Source organism: Achroia grisella, unplaced genomic scaffold (assembly GCF_030625045.1).
Source record: "Achroia grisella isolate CSIRO2021 unplaced genomic scaffold, CSIRO_AGI_Agris_v1 utg970, whole genome shotgun sequence".
NCBI lineage: Eukaryota > Metazoa > Arthropoda > Insecta > Lepidoptera > Pyralidae > Achroia > Achroia grisella.
Genome location: NW_026713076.1, coordinates 1,346,343 through 1,367,083, shown reverse-complemented (window position 1 = coordinate 1,367,083; position 20,741 = coordinate 1,346,343). Strand labels below are relative to the sequence as shown.

Sequence of the window (20,741 nt, the reverse complement as noted above, 5' to 3'; positions counted from 1 at the left end):
AAAGTGTTGTTTTTATTGTAGAATTGTTTTTAGTACTAATGAAGTACCCAATGTAAGGATTATTACGAATATTGTAAATAGCGCCATCTAGTATTTATAGACCAACCTACTACACTGACTTTGGTTTATAAATACGGAGGTCGGTAGTTGAATAAACCTCTTTCGTTGCGTGAGCCGCGGCATTCAGTCGACGAGCGCAGAGCGTGCCAGTTGTGTTTTGGATATTAAAGTGAATTGTATTAGCAATGGGTTTATCCCGGTCTTAGTTGGGCCTGGGGGGAAGCTGCAAGTAGTGAAGGTGATTGTCAATGCATTCTAAAAGGGCCTTTTGAACCTACACCCGTGTTACAAGTCACGGGCGCTATTTGGGGTTTCCCTTGCGGTAGCCGACTTCAAAGCCTCAGTCGTCCGTTATAAATAGTGCTTCTTACATATGTAGAATTAAAAGTAATATTTCTGGTTTGAGACTTTTTATTGTCATTCACAAGTGCATCCTCTATAACTATCTACTTCTACTCATGATATACATACATACAGTCCTACTATGCTGTACATAGCTAATTTAATGTACAATCACAACTGCATCTTACATGAACAAGTATTGAAATAAAATTAATAGTAGTTAACATGTTTAAATTCTCAAAATGTCCCGAATAGTATACAAAAATAGCTAACTAGTTTAGACTAGTTCCCCGTTTCTTAACAATTATTTTCATTTAAAAACATCGCCACAACTGTATTTCTGTGTAGAGTAGTGATGGGTCGTCGACGATTTCACAGTCGACGCAACGAAACTGTTTACTATCGACCATAAACTAGTTTAAAAAACAGTCTTATTTCCGACTAGTCTACATCATCGTCTAATAAACTATTTCTTCACATAAACGATTCGTAAACGTTAGAACGATATCTCGTTTACCAAATGGACGACCGTTTCGATTTTGCTCACTAGATTAGACGATTGCAACGCGACGCAACGGACTCATCAAGCAGTCGACGAATAAACTAGTTTATTTGTGAACTGTAAAATAGTTTAATCGTTCAACGACAAAAATAACAGTTTAACCAAACGGTTCATTCATTGTCCACCACTACACAAAACTTATTATGCCTTTATTTTGGTCAAAATATAGTAAAGAAACAATTGAGCGATCTTATCACCCTTTCTCCGATTAATAACGTATCATTTATTTTAGAGACGTCTAAGACTTGATCGGTTTAAACATGACTAGAGCAGTATCTCTAATATCGGTCATTTTGAGAATATAAATGAATAGAACAAACTCAAAAAGTCACTTGTAAACATCTTTTATAACTTTAAATAGGTTCTAATTAAGTAAATGGCTCAATTTAAAACTAAAATATAAATAAAGCAGGCAAGGAATTTGGCGGTTATGCCAAGGTTACACGATGACAATTTTATGGCGCGAAAATCTGTCATTCTGTCAATCTAATCTGTGTCATTCAGACAGAATTTACACGGTAATTATTTTGGTATTTTCACTAATAATGATATATTAGTAAAGGCAAATTGTCACCGTATAAACAAGTCTTTATACGCATTACTACTTTACATTTATTTATTATTAAAATGAAGATTAATTCAAATGTTATTTTTCTATTGTCTATTCTGTCTTTTCATTAATAATACTATCAAACTGAAATGTTTATTATCCAATAAGACCGGATACAGGCACTTAATAAATATATGAATGTAGGTTAAAAAAATTAAAAAAAAAAGAAAAATATAAATTATTTAGTAAAATATTCTGGCTTCATATTGAGGGTGTAAAAACATAATTATAAATAAATAAAATACAATAGTCCATATAACACCATTTCAACAATTGTAAGTTCAACAATATTTCCAACGTTAGATTTATTATATAAATCAACAAAAAAAAAGGGCAATAAGAGTAGACAAGTAACGCTATTTACACCAACTACCGAATAATAAGCTCTTTTTATATTACAATTTTGACTAACCTGTATAGAAACATTTTTGTCTATGGTATTATGAAGCACTAAGGTTGCATCCATACTGACAAAAACTAATAAAGGCAAAAATTGTTACAATGATTTTCTAATAAAAGAACGTGACATATATCTTATATTTTGGCTATTGGTTTTGTTACATTTAGTTCACATAATGTATTATGAGGTTTTAGCATAAACTTCCACTATTATTTCCCGAATCCGAGCTTAATATAAAAAAAACAATACTAGAACATGTTTAGCGCATGTGCGTTATGATGAAAAAATTAGGCCATGAAACCTCGTTAGAAAAACGAAACTATTTCTTAAATGTAAATTACACTTGTTTTTAATAGACTTACATGAATTAACATATAATGTACAAGATTGCATAAAGAATCGAATAAATATATAATGACTAGCTGTTGCCGCGACTTCGTCCGCGTGTTCTAGTCCTCGACCAAACGAAGGAAAAATATTCCATAATCACTCAAAAAAGGCAAATAAAATGATTTTCCATACAAACTTCAATCTTATTTAGGTTAAATTTTTTACCCCTTAAGGGTAACATTTTTACAAACTTTGTTTCAGTAGCTTTGGCGTGAAAGCGATACAGACAGACAGACAGTTACTTGTGCATGTATAATATTAGTAAGGATTTGACATGATAAGTTACAAGGCAAGCGCCTAATATGATTCAGATATCTTATTTCTAAGAAAATGGTAATAATTGACATGGCTATAATTTGTTATATGAGTAAATTTATGCATCAGATCACAGCCTTTAGACAAATTGGTAGATCGAAGCTAATTTACTGAAGATATAAATAAGTAAGAATATTTAAATGGAGAGGGCATGTCGTTAGACAAATCGGTGGCAGGGCAGGGCACATAGCTCGTAGGACAGATGGCCGTTGGGGCAGTAAAGTCCTCGAGTGGCGACCACGGCCGGAAGATGCAGCGTTACTGAAGATATAATTAAGTAAAAATGATTGATGATGATGATTTAAATGTTACTATAATTGTACATAATTAGTATTGTGCTGCCGGGATAAGAGAGTTAGTCGTAAAGTGCATACCAAGTTGAAATTAAAATTATTTATTTATATAGAAATCTACTGGCCTATTTACGCAGGTCATAATGTTTATGACTATCTCTAGCGTCCAGTTCGGCTAGCTATTTTATTTAAGAAAACAAAAATTCACAAGTATTATATCATACTAGCTGTCCTGGCAAACGTTGTTTTGCCTTAAAATAAAATAAAAAATTTAGGGGTGGACTACCCCTAACATTTAGGGGGATGAAAAATAGATGTTGGCCGATTCTCAGACATACTCAATACGCTCACAAAATTTCATGAGAATCGGTCAAGCCGTTTCGGAGGAGTATGGGAACGAAAACTGTGACACGAGAATTTTATATATAATATTAATATATATATATATTTAATTAGTTTAAAGACTGAGATAATACTCTTGAAACTTTACTTTCCCCAAGAAGTAACGTCGAAAATTTTATTTCTAATGGTCACGTGACCATGCTAGTTGCATGACCAATATAGTTTGAAAATTTCAAGATGTTTATTCGAACTTTCCACTGTGTTTCTTGGCGAAAGTGTTTCAGTTTTATGAATATTCTAGTTTAATTGGCTTGGCAACATTTACGACTAACCCTGTTTTATAGAAATCATTGATTTTCTGATCATGTAAATTTTTTTCACATCATATCGCCAGTAAGAGAAGAATAGACACTCATACTTAACGTGCACTGAATTTAGTACATTTTGATTTATTTATATTATTTTTATAAAATATATATGTTAAACATAAATTCTGTAATATAACAACTGCAACTAATCATTTACACTATATTTCTACACGAAATATTTTTCATCATACATGTATAAAACAGGTTTGTTACAATATTTTACAAGTTTTATACATATTGAAAGAATATAGTTTTATATGTGACAATGTCACAACAAGATTCCACCAAAACTTATTGGAAACAACATATGTTGTGACATGTGTTATATAGTAAAAATATAGTGTTACATACTTTAAAAATATGTATGGATTTTTATAAATAAATTAACAATAACCAATACATTAATAAACATGAAAAAAACTACATTGCAACAAAATTAATCGTCATCTTGAACGCTTTCAATATACAATGATACTGTAACATGTCTAAACTAAAATTATACCTTTAAACAAAACATTTGAAGAAGGGAAACTTTTTTAAAGTATATTAGTTATTAAACTACTTACAATAGATATATTTACATTGAAACATATTTATTACAAAACACGTATTTGTGCATTTTTAAGGAGCCATTTATATATTACGCCACACGATATTCACGATTTCGACTCTGTCACTGATATATGTGAGACTCCTCCTCGACTTTGTCACATACAAATGTGTGACTCCCTTACGTTACTGTGACGTCACATACTTTAAAAATTTTACGTTTCAAATTAAAGAAACGACAAAAAGCTAATTATAAATTAGATTTAATCCTATTTAACATAACTTTATATATGAAGATTGCGTGTCACGTTGTTTGTCCGCGATGGACTCCTAAACTACTGAACCGATTGCTAATTTGATTAGCACATTGTGAGCAATTTGATCCAACTTGAAAGATAGGATAGCTTACATCTCAATTTATAGCCGCAATATTATTTTATTCAAGAACCTTAGCCACAGTAACGCGTGGCCGTGACTGCTAGTTTATTAATAAAATCTACAGTTTGAAATGTGACGTCACAAAATGTAATCCTCAAGCCTTGTCACTCTTTGTCACACTTCGTCAATACCCACCCCTTGACGTATGATGTAATATATTAATGAGCCCTCACTAGAATAATAGATCTGTTATACAACTGTATACAGATAGAAATGTACTATATAATATTATATATTTCCTACTGCACTAGTACATATTTTAAGGCTAAATTAGATATGATTATAGTTAGTTATTTGTCATTCATATAAGACAGTTTATATCATTTATATTTAACGTAAACGTTAAAATAAAACTATTTAAGTTAAAAAAAAGCATCATAAAATCAGTCGCATAATAACAAACAAACAATTTAATTAAGAAACACGTATTAATAACAATTAAAATCGAAACAACGCTAATTTGGCAAGGAAGAAAGCAGAAATCATTACATTTATTTAATATTATTATATATTAAATATAAACAAGTAATTGTATAAACAAGTATTGCTGTAATAGCTATGGCAAATTAATACAAAACTTTAATGTTAAGGAAATATTAATTGTGGGGTTAATCGTAAATAAATATTTATTTTAAAATGCCGCAGTATATACTCCATGGAACTGAATTACATTCCCAAAGTAAATGGGAAATTTGACAATAATTTTTAAACTTTCATTCAAAGTGAATAACAGTCTCGGTTTACTAAGATTTAAACACAACGTCTTTCTTCCGATGGTCGCGGGGTCGATATCTCGCGTGATGCAATTAGACATAGAAATAATCTTTATTCAAATAAACTTAATATAAGCACTTTTGAAATATCAAATTTTTTTATTCTACCGCTCATTCGGAATGCAGATACACAACAAGAAGAATGATCGAGAAACTCGTGTGTTGCTCTTTTAAATAAATATTGTTTTAATTATATTATATACATTAACAGAGGCATTATTAGGCATGCGACAATCAACATTTGTATTCATGAGTATGATTGTTTCCATTGGATGTTTTTTATGTATATTCTGTATGGATTTACAAAAAAATATAAAATATTTTTCTGTAAATATTTTTAACTGTTCTCTAGTACCCATAACATAAGTTCTGCTTAACTTGGGACTAAGTGGCGTTGTGTGAATAGTCCCGATATGATATTATTATTTATAGAAAAAAATACTAAATATTTCTATCAGTTGTCTAGTACCCATAACACAAGTTCTGCTTGGCTTGAAACTAGATGGCGTTGTGTGAATAGTTCAGTTATAATTAATATTAACTCTGTAGTCACGTTATTAATTTGGTATCAAAAGTTTGTTTGGTGAAAGCAATTCAATTCCATGAGCATTCTGCCTGGGTTTCGGCTTGGTATATCTTTACAAATAATATATAACAAGGCATTTTATACTTAATAGCATTTCAACAATAAGTATCACAATCGCACGCGTCTACATTCAATAGGCCTAGCATTAGCATCCATAGGCCTTCCTAATAGATCATAAACAACAACAAAAACATTTTTAGTGATACTTGAAATAACTAGATTAAACTGATATAAGACTTAATTACCCAGATATTAGGTGCATTTTTCTATGCACACGCAGATCTACACTTGTAGAATACGGTATTATGTTTACGCTCATTTTTTTTTTATTTAAAATTTGTCGGTGGACTAAGGACGGTGGTGTATTTATTAATTTTATACTATAAGGGACAAAACATTTTTAAAATATTGGTTTTGGCGACCTCAAGCTTCAAGAATTATTATAATAAATTTATATTTAATACAATAAATACTCAAATTCTTTTATATAATCTAAAAACGAAATATAATACTTAAACGACTAAATTAATAAATTAGTTAACTATTTTTATGATATGACGTTAAGTTTTATATTACTAAAATGTTATTCAAGTAACTACAAAAGAATTTCGACTTGTATACTACGTAATATGTAATTATTTAGTATGAGACATTAGACTTTATGTATGAGATATATATTTAGAGATTTTCATACAACCGTGATTAATTCTGTAAGAAAACGTTTTTTTTTTTTACATTTCCATCATAGTCATATAAAAAAAATATTTGAGAAATTTATATTAGATATTATTAGTAGATTTAAACGGGTTTTAACACGATAATTTTCTGGTATTTTTTTTATTGGGCTATTGTGACCTGTACTATTGAGACCTATATAGATCAATTTATTAGCATTGGTCTGGGTGTTTTCTGTATACACTATTATAAGCCCTTTTAGTTTTTTTTACAGTTTTCGAAACCGTGGCTCGTCAGGGACAACAATTGAAGGGTATTCTTTAGAGCGACAGTTCTTATCTGCTCAGGGTATAGTGTACTTTCCAAAGGAGATATTTCGCTTATTCATAAGTGGGCTACAACCACATAGGATGTGTAGAGGCGTTTCCTTTTCTGTTTGGCAGAAAGTAAAGGTATTTTCTGGTAAGGAAGGGTATTTACTTCACTCAGCTTTCGACTACATTTCACTAGCCGTGGTCACGAACTGAATGGAGTAGTAGTTGAGGAGAGAGCTCGAGAGAGGCAAATATCTTTATTTACCATAAAATTATTCGTATTAAAATCCGTTTAACTATATTACATACATTATACACTTGTCGTCTGTCAGTTTGTCATAGTATATACACTAATTTGTTATGTCATCAGTCTTACTCGGTATAATTTCAACACTACTTATAGCCATATTAAACTACTAATTTCCATTTATGTAAAGACAGACGTAGGTTTATTTGTATATATTTATTACTTGCGACCCACATTGGCCTCGAGTACATTAAACTACTTAAGAATAGATTGAAACTGACAAAAAAATTATTTAAAAAATGTATCAATTGAGTTTCTTGCCAGTTCTTCTCAATTAAAGTAGCCGGTCGAACTAGAGTGTAGGGATAGTAAGAATGATAAAAAAATGACGTGTGCAAGAGACCTAATGGTCTTTACTTTAATTTATAATAATAAAATAAATACTAAACTATTTCAAACTTGGGTTTCTGTGCTTTTAAAGCGTATGCGACGCGTAGGTCGAATAACTATATATACATTCCAGTAAAAATTCTTAAAATTATAAAGAAAATAGTTTTAATTACTATTGCGGGGTTTAGGAGCAAGTGGAATAGCAGACGGACGAAAAAACTACTTTCTTTTATATTATTTTTATATATAGGTCATTTTAGGTTTATATATATAGGTCCTTCATCGTACTAAGAAGTCGGAAACTAATATGAATATTGGATTGTTAACATCCTACACAAGGTCTAAAGAAAATAAACGATGAAACAGACCATTCCAACGTTTTTTGATAGTTTTTTTAGTGCTTTTCAATTTTTTCATGAAATATCTATCCGTAACTACAACGGTCCAATTAAAATTAATTCTGAAACTATTTCTTCTCTATTCTCTTCTCTCTAGTTCTATTTGATAGTTTTTGTATTGTTTTAAAATTGTTTTTCATAAAATACTCACCAGTACTGATATTTCGTTTAAATTAGCTAATATTTTTATTTTATTATTCTCTACTTGTTCTAGTATATTTTATTGTATGTATTTAAGGAAAAAATGTATTCACGGATCCTATCGTTTTGTTTAATACTCATAGTACAAACTTTGCTTTGTTTGAGATTAGATAGCTCTGGATGAAGATCTTCTTTTAGAAAAAATAAAAATGATATATCATAAGTGTCTATATGTTGAATCCATTTTGATATTATGTAGTCAAAAATCGGTTTAGTATAACCTATATAAGTACTCAATTCAACATCCTTTACAGTAACCACGAGAACGACCAGTTCATCATAACATAAAAACTTAAAATTGGTTAACAAACTAATTAATAGATCTAAAATTATTTAATAACAAATTAGCGGCTCCAACGTTTGGATTGGTCGAATACACTTCTATGAAAAAAATTAACTCCAAATATTGGAGAATTGACTTCAAACACTTTATCTGTAATATTAGACTGAAGAACTCCTCCAACGAGATTCGAATCCGTATCCCTCAAGTGTGTACAAGTACGGACTATGAATATACAATTACGACTCAGAAAGACTTCTGTCATATGATTATCTGACTCTGAAGCCATCTACAGTATTATTATAACATTACATATTACAGTAATTTCAACATTACACTACAGTTGTAACAAACATTACATGTTACAATATTTGTAACATTACATTATTGAATCACATTGTGAGCGGGACATTTGTTCCCGTTTTTATTTTTGGCTTCACCGGACGTTAGGGGCCGAGTGCAGATGGCACTCCAAACCCGCGGAAGGACTTATGGAGCGGCTGAAGGCCAACTCCCGTCTGACGGATACGATAAAGTCGTCGTAAGAAGTCTGAGGGCACCACTAGGGGTTCGAACCTCGGCTCAGGCCGTCGCAATTTCGATCCCCGTTTGAATTGGACGGGGGATCGATCGGAGGGGTTGTCCTCGTTCCGAGGATTGCCACTTATAAGCGGGGCATGTTTCTAGTGCTCGTTCCAAAATAAGCCGTTGAAAAGTGGGGAAGGTATAAGTACCCGTTTAAAATAAGTAATTTAAGTGACACAAGGGAAAACATATCATCATCTGCTTCTTCCTTATCCCATTTATTTGTTGTAATGTTGTAATGTTTTCTCTTCCATTATTTTTTTTTTTTCGGACTACTCTAATGCTGTTGGCCGTAGCTGGCCTTTACAGCTTCACCGGACGTTATGGGGCGAGTGCAGATGGCACTCCAAACCCGCGGAAGGACTTATGGAGCGGCTGAAGGCCAACTCCTGCCCGACGGATACGACTTTAGTCTGAGGGCACCACTAGGGGGTTCGAACCTCGGCTCAGGCCGTCCCCCGAATCCCCGATCCCCGTTTGAATTGGACGGGGGATCGATCGGAGGGGACCTCTTCCATTCATCTAAAAAAATATATATATACATATATACTTATTAATACGGGTACAAATACCTGCCCTGCTCACAATGTGTTAATATAAATTCTGCGTTCCTACAGTATTGGTATACTAGTATAAAATTTCTGTTAATATTACATGCTATGTATATTAAGTTAAATTTTCATAGACTCTTATATATGTTTGACTAAATTTGTAAGACAAGTTTTACAAATTTAGTCAAAGATATAAAAGATGCAACCGCTATTATAATTAAAAACATTGGCGACGAATGCTGGAGTGATACGGATTTGATTACTGGGATGAAATCTTTCAATCTGATATTAAGATTCCCAAGTCTAGGACAAGTATTTCAAATGTTTCCCTAAAAACACATCTTTTAAGAGGCATAGTAGGAAGTGTCCGGGAAACTGCATACTCGACTGGCAAAGCACCTTCGTCCAGAAGATCCTAACTAAAGAACACTACTTTGTAGCGTTACAAGCTCTAAGGAAGGTTCATATATTCACGTTCAAACGCGCATGTGGTAACCCTAGGTTTAACGCGATTACGGCAATCGCTTACCATCAGGCGAGCCGTGTCTCCGCGGCATAGTCTTAAATCCAAGCAGGCATCACCCTGCGTGCAGAAATGCTCAGTTATGCGCCGCCCTCTTCCCTTGCATGTACCCTTCCCATCTTTTCGCTGTATTGATCAATATAGGGTCATCATCCAGACCAGCTAGGAGATATAATTGGTTCACGTGAGTAGCGTGGTAGTCCCATCTGGCAATGTTGGGGCTGATTCCCAACGTGAAGTGGCGGAGGTCGTAGAAACTGCCGCTGCCGGTGTCGAAGAGAGGCAAGAGGGTCTTTAGTGAGGTCATGCCGTCGTCGAACATTTTTTTCGCTAGCGATATAGAGTTCTCACCCTCGAGTATGTGCAGATCGTAGAGGCCGAGCAGCGTGTATATGAAGCCGTTCAGGACGAACAGTGGGGGTGTTGTTGGGTATTCTTCATACCTGGTAAAATTATAAGTTAATTGTAATTAATAATGCAACGGGTAGATTATAGTGATCCGATATATCACAACAATTATAATCATATTGATATTAACCCTATAAAAACTGTAAAGTTAAACTGATTGAACCAAAATTTGTTCTGTCAATCCACAAATGAGAGGGACTGAATAACAAACATTCAAATATTTTTATTAATACAATTCATATGTATTAACAGAACTTGACGACCTCTTTGGTTTAGTGGTTTAGCACCTTACTTCCGGTGCAAACATTTGTATTCATAGTTTGATTGTTGATATCAGTCTACTTACAGAATACGTGTTTACAATGCTATCAGGCATGAATACGTTAGCCCCAACATTTGTTCAAAGTTAACAAAATTTGGTTCCAATCTATACATATAAATAAAATTGGAGTGTCTGTTTGTAATATTGAAATAACCGTTTTTTACTACATGCATATGAATATATATACGGTACACATACCAAAATAACAATTTTTATCTGTCTATCTGTCGGTCTGTTTGTTCCGGCTAATCTCTGAAATAGCTGACCAGATTTTGACAGAACTTTTTTTGGCAGGTAGCTGATGTAATAAGGAGTAACTTAGGCTACTTTTATTTTAGAAAAGTAAAGTTAAATTCCACGCGGACGTAGTCGCGGGAACAGCTAGTTTTAAATATAACTTGTTAACAAGCATCAGGCACACTAACCAGACATATTTGTCCATCCACATGGCCTTGACCCCGCCGGCGTGGCTCGGCACGTCCAGCAGGTACATGGCGCGCTTGGCCGCCTGCAGGTACGACGCGTCCCCGCTGCGGTAGTACGCGCGGGACAGCACCGATATCGCGTGCCCTTGGCTCATGGCCGAGTGCCTGAAATTTAAATACTGTTCTTTAATACTTGTGTACGTTTAAGCGCTGGGACCTCTAGGTCCCAATATATTCGTGGGTGTGTACGTACCAGCCGGGCCGCAGGTCCTGGCCGGCGACGCGGCGCCGCGCGGGGACGGGCCAGGCGCCGTCACGTGGGCGGGGGGCGGGGGGGGGTGTGTACGTACCAGCCGGGCCGTAGGTCCTGGCCGGCGACGCGGCGTCGCGCGGGGACGGGCCAGGCACCGTCACGTGGGCGGGGGGCGGGGGGCGGGGGGTGTGTACGTACCAGCCGGGCCGCAGGTCCTTGCCGGCGACGCGGCGCCGCGCGGGGACGGGCCAGGCGCCGTCACGTGGGCGGGGGGCGGGGGGTGTGTACGTACCAGCCGGGCCGCAGGTCCTGGCCGGCGACGCGGCGCCGCGCGGGGACGGGCCAGGCGCCGTCACGTGGGCGGGGGGCGGGGGGCGGGGGTGTGTACGTACCAGCCGGGCCGCAGGTCCTGGCCGGCGACGCGGCGCCGCGCGGGGACGGGCCAGGCGCCGTCACGTGGGCGGGGGGCGGGGGGTGTGTACGTACCAGCCGGGCCGCAGGTCCTGGCCGGCGACGCGGCGCCGCGCGGGGACGGGCCAGGCGCCGTCACGTGGGCGGGGGGCGGGGGTGTGTACGTACCAGCCGGGCCGCAGGTCCTGGCCGGCGACGCGCGCCGCGCGGTCACGGCCAGGCGCCGTCACGTGGGCGGGGGGCGGGGGGCGGGGGTGTGTACGTACCAGCCGGGCCGCAGGTCCTGGCCGGCGACGCGGCGCCGCGCGGGGACGGGCCAGGCGCCGTCACGTGGGCGGGGGGCGGGGGGCGGGGGGTGTGTACGTACCAGCCGGGCCGCAGGTCCTGGCCGGCGACGCGGCGCCGCGCGGGGACGGGCCAGGCGCCGTCACGTGGGCGGGGGGCGGGGGTGTGTACGTACCAGCCGGGCCGCAGGTCCTGGCCGGCGACGCGGCGCCGCGCGGGGACGGGCCAGGCGCCGTCACGTGGGCGGGGGGGGGGGCGGGGGGTGTGTACGTACCAGCCGGGCCGCAGGTCCTGGCCGGCGACGCGGCGCCGCGCGGGGATGGGCCAGGCGCCGTCACGTGGGCGGGGGCGGGGTGTGTACGTACCAGCCGGGCCGCAGGTCCTGGCCGGCGACGCGGCGCCGCGCGGGGACGGGCCAGGCGCCGGTGCGCGGTCTCTGTGCGGCCGCCAGCCACCGCGCCGCCGCCACGAACTGCGCCATGTGCTCGCTGGACGCCACGGTCACGTTGTCCAGCGAGCCGCTGCCGCACACGATTATGCTCGATATCTGTGCAAACGATGACGTTCGTTTTAAATGAATGACCGAGGTGGTGTAGCGACTTTGCACATTGCCTTCCTCCCGATGATCGCTAGATCGATTCCTTACACGGTCCAAACATTTGTATTCATGAGTATGATGGTTTGTATCGGTCTGCATGTTATTTACAAAAAAATCCTATGTATTTATATTAGTGTTCTAGTTCCCATAACACAAGCTCTGCTTAGCTTTGAACTAGATGGCTAAAATGTCCTTCATGAATAAATTATTTTTTATTTGATTTATAAACATCCATGATTTGTGTCTCAACCATGACCATGTTGACATGACATAAAATTGAATCAAAATACTAAAAAGATAAAAAGAAAGACGAACTACTTAGCATTCCATGGATTCACTGTAGCTGGATCCTTCGTCTGGCAGAGTAACCCCAAGCAGTTCCCGGCACTTGTGACCTGGGTGTAGGCTTAAGGGGCATACGTACTACGTAGGACAACATTAATTTTATAATAAAACGCCACGTAAAAAGACAATAAAACTCGCCTTAAATTTGTTCCTAGGTGACTTCCTCTTGGGCCTGTCCTGCAGCGCCCAACCCTTCTGCATGTCGATGATGAGATCTCGCGTGATCCGTCGCCACGCAGCTTCCACACCGATGCCGTAGTATATATGATCCTCCTGAGCAATAAACATCATTACATTAGTAATTGTATAAATCACTTTGAAAACGTTGAAATGAAATTCTTGTTTATAAAAATCAAGTGTTGTATTGATGTCCATATTTGCCGATAAATAGGCAGGGGGAATCACTTTTACTTGATGAATGTAACCACATATACCAGTTTCAGACCTAGATTTAATCTGGGAGGTAAATTTTTACATTCTATCTCAAATGCTAAATATGTTATCAATTTGTTATTAAGTTAAATGATAAACGCGCATGTCTACGATATGCTCCCCCGTAACATTGCCAGATCTATTAATATTCATTTTCTTTTAACACTGGCCCACTCCCCCTTAATTAAAATACTAGCCAAATTTATTGCTGTCAATAATATAAAGATATAACCCCTCTGTATATATTCCCCACATTTTAAAATCCTTGCCTATGTCATGTCTGTTAACCTGTTATATATATTTTATTATACATGTATTTCACTTAAGTACTATTTTAATTGTATGCTAACATATATTGTGTTGTCCTTATTCGTAGCATCCTCAGCCAACTGAAACAGTCCTTTCTACGAACACAGTCAAGAAAACCGTAAACCACACCACTGTATCTCCCAAACCACGACGTTGGCAAAATCACCAACCTCATTTGGTGGAAGCCATTTAAATTAAAAGAAGAAGAAACGTGCATGTCAGTTGTACTTGCACGATTCTCATGTAATGTTAGATATAGAAACCTATATAAGTACACAATGCAAATAAACTGGCTTGTAAAATAACACAAAATCAGTTGAGTTTCTCACCATTTCTTTTCAGTTAAGTTTTATGCCTGAAAACCAGCGCTGTATAGGTACACCTCATTAAGGTTGTGCTTATATCAGCAACAGCTGAGGCAGCTCCTATTGCCAACTTCTATGTTATGATTTATTTCTCATTTTGTGTTTTATTGTAAATTGTATTATTTGTGTTATGTTGGCAATAAATCAATTATCTATCTTATCTATCTATCTGTTCCGTATTCCGAACCTCCTTAGTCTAAGCAGGTTGTATCACCGGCTTGCTTACTGGAGCAAAGGGCGCTCGGTAATACTGGCCACATATAAAAACATGTGGCCACTTAAATTTCGAAAAAAAGAATAACAAAACAATTGAAAATAAGAACTGGAATTAAAAGGACGCTCCGTATTTTTATCTATATAAAACAAGATAATTAATTATTTATTTAAGACAAAGTTTTTGATGAAAATATATACTCTATATAGTCGTATTTTTAATTAGACGAAGCTAGCTGACAGTAGCTAATGTCACATTGTAAAATAATGTTGCCATATTTAAAGTAATAGTGATGCGTTCAGTTCTCAGTTAGATGAATGAACAATGAGTGTGAATAGTTAATCATTTCAAACTACAAAAGAAAATTGTATAAAAGTGCTCTGATATAAGTTACTAGTAACTACAATCAGTTTTTTGACGGCTTATTACAAAGCGCGCGGCTACTAGTGCCAACACAAATCAACGTCGCGAGCGTCGGTCGCCATTTTGTTCGTAATTCGGCTTCTAACCTCTGGTCTGAGAGCACCAATGTTTTTTTTTGCGCACACGCAGTTTTATTAATTTTTTACTAATGGTTGTGTTTGTGGTAATTGTTGGGTATATTGTATATTTACTATATTGTTTCATACAAACAATATGGATCCTCAACCAAGCACGTCAAGCCAAAGCTTGTCTCCAAGAAAGACGTTACCGAAAAACTTATGATACAAAACGTCTACAAATACGTATTTGAGAAAGCTGCTTCACTATTACCTATTGAGGCTCCCAAAAAAACAAATGTATTTCGGCCGCCAGCCACCGCGCCGCCGCCACGAACTGCGCCATGTGCTCGCTGGAAAACAGCTGACATTTTGGGAATTGGTGTGACCTCAGTCTACAAGTCTAAAATACGACTAAAGTCATATTTTTAATTAGACGAAGTCAACTGACGTTTACTGTGTTGTCAGTATTTGATGAAATAAAAATAGTGTTGTGACAAAGTGAATCATTGAAAAAACTCCTGAATTAATGGAATTGCCTCGATTGTCTAGTGAATAGTTAGTGTGCCGAACTGCCGATATCGGGTACGGGGTTTGAATTTTAGCCGTGCTTTATACATACCAACGAGTTTACGACGATTATGTTCCTATTGTATCTACCTATACTGAATACCGAGTATTTTAAACGTAAAGAAAAAATTGCGTGGAAACTTTTAAGACTGTCCTAATTACAATTCATAATGTAATTGAAACTATAGATGTACAAAATATAACAATATATAACATAATATAGTTAGGTAATAAAAATAAAAAACTGCGCTTATTACAAAATTTGTTTTTATTCATCATCAGATAAAAAAATCATTGTCGCTTTCAGTGACATTAATTATAAATCTGTCTAAAAATTGATAATAATTTATCTTTGAAACAGTGTTTCGCTCCACGTTTCTCCGGAGACTTAAATTGTTCACTTTGTATTATTTTAATACATTGTAGACTGAGGTCACACCAATTCCCAAAATGTCAGCTGTTTTCGAAATACATTTGTTTTTTTGGGAGCCTCAATAGGTAATAGTGAAGCAGCTTTCTCAAATACGTATTTGTAGACGTTTTGTATCATAAGTTTTTCGGTAACGTCTTTCTTGGAGACAAGCTTTGGCTTGACGTGCTTGGTTGAGGATCCATATTGTTTGTATGAAACAATATAGTAAATATACAATATACCCAACAATTACCACAAACACAACATGAGGAAAAACTTAACAAAACAGCATGAGCGCAAAAAAAACATTGGTGCTCTCAGACCAGAGGTTAGAAGCCGAATTACGAACAAAATGGCGACCGACGCTCGCGACGTTGATTTGTGTTGGCACTAGTAGCCGCGCGCTTTGTAATAAGCCGTCAAAAAACTGATTGTAGTTACTAGTAACTTATATCAGAGCACTTTTATACAATTTTCTTTTGTAGTTTGAAATGATTAACTATTCACACTCATTGTTCATTCATCTAACTGAGAACTGAACGCATCACTATTACTTTAAATATGGCAACATTATTTTACAAAGTGACATTAGCTACTGTCAGCTAGCTTCGTCTAATTAAAAATACGACTCTAGAGTGCGTGGCCACTAAACAGGACTACACATCGGGACGTTCCTGAGCAAAGGTGAGTAAGTTTGGTGTAACATTGCTTACTTTGGGGTGTTCGGAGTGTGGAAGACGTTCTTCCAGGTCGAAATCGTATTTCTGCTACCTTTTCTTTCAATTATTTTCTTTTCAATAAATACAGTCCACTCTCTCTTTTATATATTAATATATAATGATTCGTAATCCAACACTATCTAAATCTGTTTAGTGAACTGGATGGTAGGGAAAAATATTAATACGACGATCTTAAGTGGCTAAAAGGTCCTACATGAATATATGAATTAAGTAATTCTTAATGTAAATATGTAAATTAAAAACAAAATACTCACTTGTGCTGAAATAAGTTGCAAACTAGTAATATAATGTAGATATACAGTCTCCTTTTTATCCTTATTCTGTAGCACCACTGTGAGTGAAGAGTTTGGTTTCAGCAAGAGATCCAGGCTCAACACAAAATCTTGAGTGATATTCACCTTCAACCACACCTGACTCGAGACATGGTCTGTTGTTGTGAACCTTAAAATATTAGTCCGTAGTGTAGTATCATATTCCCTTGCCATGTATGCATCTTTGCTGACGATCCAGTTCTCTATATGCGTTTCACCATCATCTAAAATCCTTCGTCTCGGTTCCGGCTCTGTTATATTCTTGCTGTAATGCGCCAAACCGAACTGTGCTATTTGTGTTGCGTAGAAGAACCCTCTAGGCTCCCATTGTATAGAGACGGGTACACCCTCGATACCGCTGATGCATTTCACGCGATCCCGCACTTCGACGTTATAGTTTTCGAAGGTGGTGAAAGTGCCTCGAGGATCGTATTTTTTCTTCGGATGATATATTTTGCTATAGCTGTGAGACCATTCGAACTTCTCGATGCCATCTGCTGCTACTACCTTACCGTATATCTGGAGAAGGATGCAATTTTATAATAACTAGTAGTCGAGACTACTGGTCGAAAATCGACCATGATTAAAAATACAAAAAGATCATTGAACCAGCAATGTTTAATTGTATAAATATATGTAAATGTGTATAAATATATGCATGTAAATTAATAGTAGTATTTTTTTATTGATTACTGATTTATTGTGTTTTACATGTATTATTTTAAAAAAATATTAGCATTTTGATGGCTGACGGCCGCGGTGGGTTAGCTGTTTACACACCGCCTCACTTACAATGGTCGCGGGTTCGATTCCTCGCACGGCACAAACAATTGTATTCAAGAGTATGATTATTTTGTAATGGTCTGGGTGTTTTCTATGTATAATATGTATGTATTTATGATAAAAAAAAATCATTGCAATACCTCAAAGTACTTGTGTATGAATGTAAAGGGTACATATATCTCATCCCGGTGTCGGCGGCACGCCACAGAGAACTCTCCGTTGATGGAGCACTCGATCTCGTCGCTGCCCACGTTGCGCTCTGACAGTGCGTTTGAGAGCACAGAGCCGACTGTAATATCATTTAAAAAAAAAGTTTAACGAGGGCTAGTGACCCCAATGCTAGAATCTAATAGCATTTAATCTAATAAATATCAACATAATCTAATAACAAGGTAGATGAACTGTATGAAGATTGATTTAATTATTAGATCCATCATCATACTGCCCTTCCTGAAATCCATCATAGTTTAATGCGGGCTAGTGACCCCAATGCCATTAGAATCTAATAAATATTAACATAATCTAATAACAAGGTAGAAGAACTGTATGAAGATTGATCTAATTATTAGATCCATCATCATACTGTCCTTCCTGAAATCCATCATAGTTAATTGCTCTCTCATCATCTTGGTAAATTCGCCATGATGGCCTCACTGATCATCATATCATCTTCAATCATACACCGGGATTTATTTTTTGTGGGGGCAAAGGAATTGTTAGTGATATGGACTGTTGATATCTTTGCTGGCAATGTACCATGTCAGATTGACCTCCATGCGGTTCTCTTTGGAAACTATCATGATAAATTCTTGGTGAATTTGTCAGATGGACTACCTGATTTGATTTCACATTATTTTATCCACTGGTGCCTCACCAATGTTAACCTTTAGAGCAAGCGGAACAGCACTCCATTATCATCCATTAAAAAGTATATATTATAAGTGCCGGCGCCTGTTCTGACGTGATATTGATAATAAGTAAATAATTGAATCCTGTAATCCTACTATTACATTTTGGACTTCTAAAAAAATATAAAATTTGAGTATCTTACTAGGTCTGCGCGAGAGTTCCCCGCAGTGGCTCCAGAAGAGCATCAGCACCAACACGAGGATACAGAGCACTACCAGCGCCACGCGCAGATTCAACCGCCCCACCAGCATCATTGTTACCTGCATAATCCAATAACACAAATATAATTTCGCTGAATTGAAAAATATACAATCACATAGACACAAAAAGATGTAGCACAACTGTACTGAATCCGATTAATAATTTAGTCTAATAGCTAGTAACTTTATTTTTTGCAATGGGTTAGCAAAGAAACCTTGAAGACATGTAGCAAGTGGTAAATGTAGCTTATATACATGGGCAGCACCACTGATATTATATTATTATGTGATGGTTGTCACATTATTACAGGGATTACATCATTATGTGACAGACATGACCTTATTATATTATGACCATTAAAGGATTATGTGACGGGTAACACATTATGTGACGGGTAACACATTATGTGACGGGTAACACATTATGTGACAGATAATATGTCTATGGATAATAATGTGATGGACATTACAGTATTATGTGACGGGTTATATTACATTATGTGACAGACAGTACATTATTACGTGAAAGTCAAGTTAGCTTGACTCAGAAATTCAGAAAGCAATGGTACAAAGACAACATAATGGTAACACACAACACACTGTCACTTGGTAATTTTTAAAATGTCCAAGAATATTTAAGTAACACAAACACCTTCACATAATTTGCATGCCTGTATGGTAAATATTGCTGTATCAATCAATTTCATGTAACATCATATTAATTATAATACTGTACCAATAATTCGCAAATAAATTATTTCATTTCAGAATAACAAACTACCAGAGGAAATAAAAGTAAAATATTTTCTACAAGAATTAGAAATTATTACATTGTATTCATTCATAAAAATGAACATAGCAATAGTATGTACATAGAAGTTTAAGAAATAATAAATTAATCATTAGAATATGCTTTTGGGAAGACCAGCTAAGTAATTTAATATTTTACACTATTTATTTTAATTTAGAACTATGTTTAACAACATAAAGAATCAATCATTTAAGTTTTAACTCACTTTAATGTGTAATTTTATTTGCTTAATTCTCAATAAAGACTAAATAATGAATGAATAAATCTAATATTGAATATATAAAACATTTATTTTCTGCATGACAAAACTTTAATTAGGACTGGAAACCATATTTTATGCAAACAAAATATTAATATTATTATTCAATCGTGTCGTTTTTTGTCAATAAACAAATAACAAAACGGATAGGTATATAAAGTGATGTTATTGAATAGTAAATATTTGGCTCTGCTAAACCTTAGAAATAGTATGTTCTCGGATTCTTGCGGTCAGTTCGCGTGGGCGACCTAAACAAGTTCCCGGGGACGCCACAACAACGAGCGTGGGATGTACTCATTTACCGTTATTTACTCAAATCCTACAAGTCACTGATTTAACAAAACAATGTAAATAAAATGTTAATCACTTACTTTGGAAATTATAGTGGCATTCCATTCGTTTCGTCGTCGTCCGAAGACTAAATGTTCCCTTTTCATACGAACGTGATAATATCACATCATTAATACAGTAACACGCAAACGTATTAATAATTAATACTTTCACAATACCAGCATACCAAATTAATTCTTTGAATAAAAATGTAACGCTGTAAGCAGTTCACTATCGGCTGTTCCCGTGCGCAGCTGTTTGGCATTGACATGTTTGTTATTTTTTAATCAGGCTTATTTTACCGCAGTGACAGTGACAATGATATTTCTAAAACTAGTTTACACAGACTCACCGTGTTAGAGGTGGCGGCGCTACTAT

The 20,741-nt window shown here is 36.8% G+C and overlaps 1 protein-coding gene across 1 annotated transcript; it reads right to left on the bottom strand.

Annotated features, from left to right (window-relative positions):
• Positions 1-10,268: 10,268 nt before the first annotated feature.
• Positions 10,269-19,023, bottom strand: LOC131854135 (D-glucuronyl C5-epimerase B). The gene is made up of 7 exons (XM_059205268.1): positions 18,906-19,023; positions 17,995-18,143; positions 17,015-17,590; positions 13,378-13,512; positions 12,662-12,843; positions 11,348-11,512; positions 10,269-10,635 (listed from the first exon to the last, which is right to left on the bottom strand). The coding sequence occupies exons 1-7, from the start codon at positions 19,015-19,017 to the stop codon at positions 10,269-10,271; spliced, it is 1,686 nt and encodes a 561-aa protein (XP_059061251.1). The 5' UTR covers positions 19,018-19,023.
• Between the last annotated feature and the right edge of the window lie 1,718 nt (positions 19,024-20,741).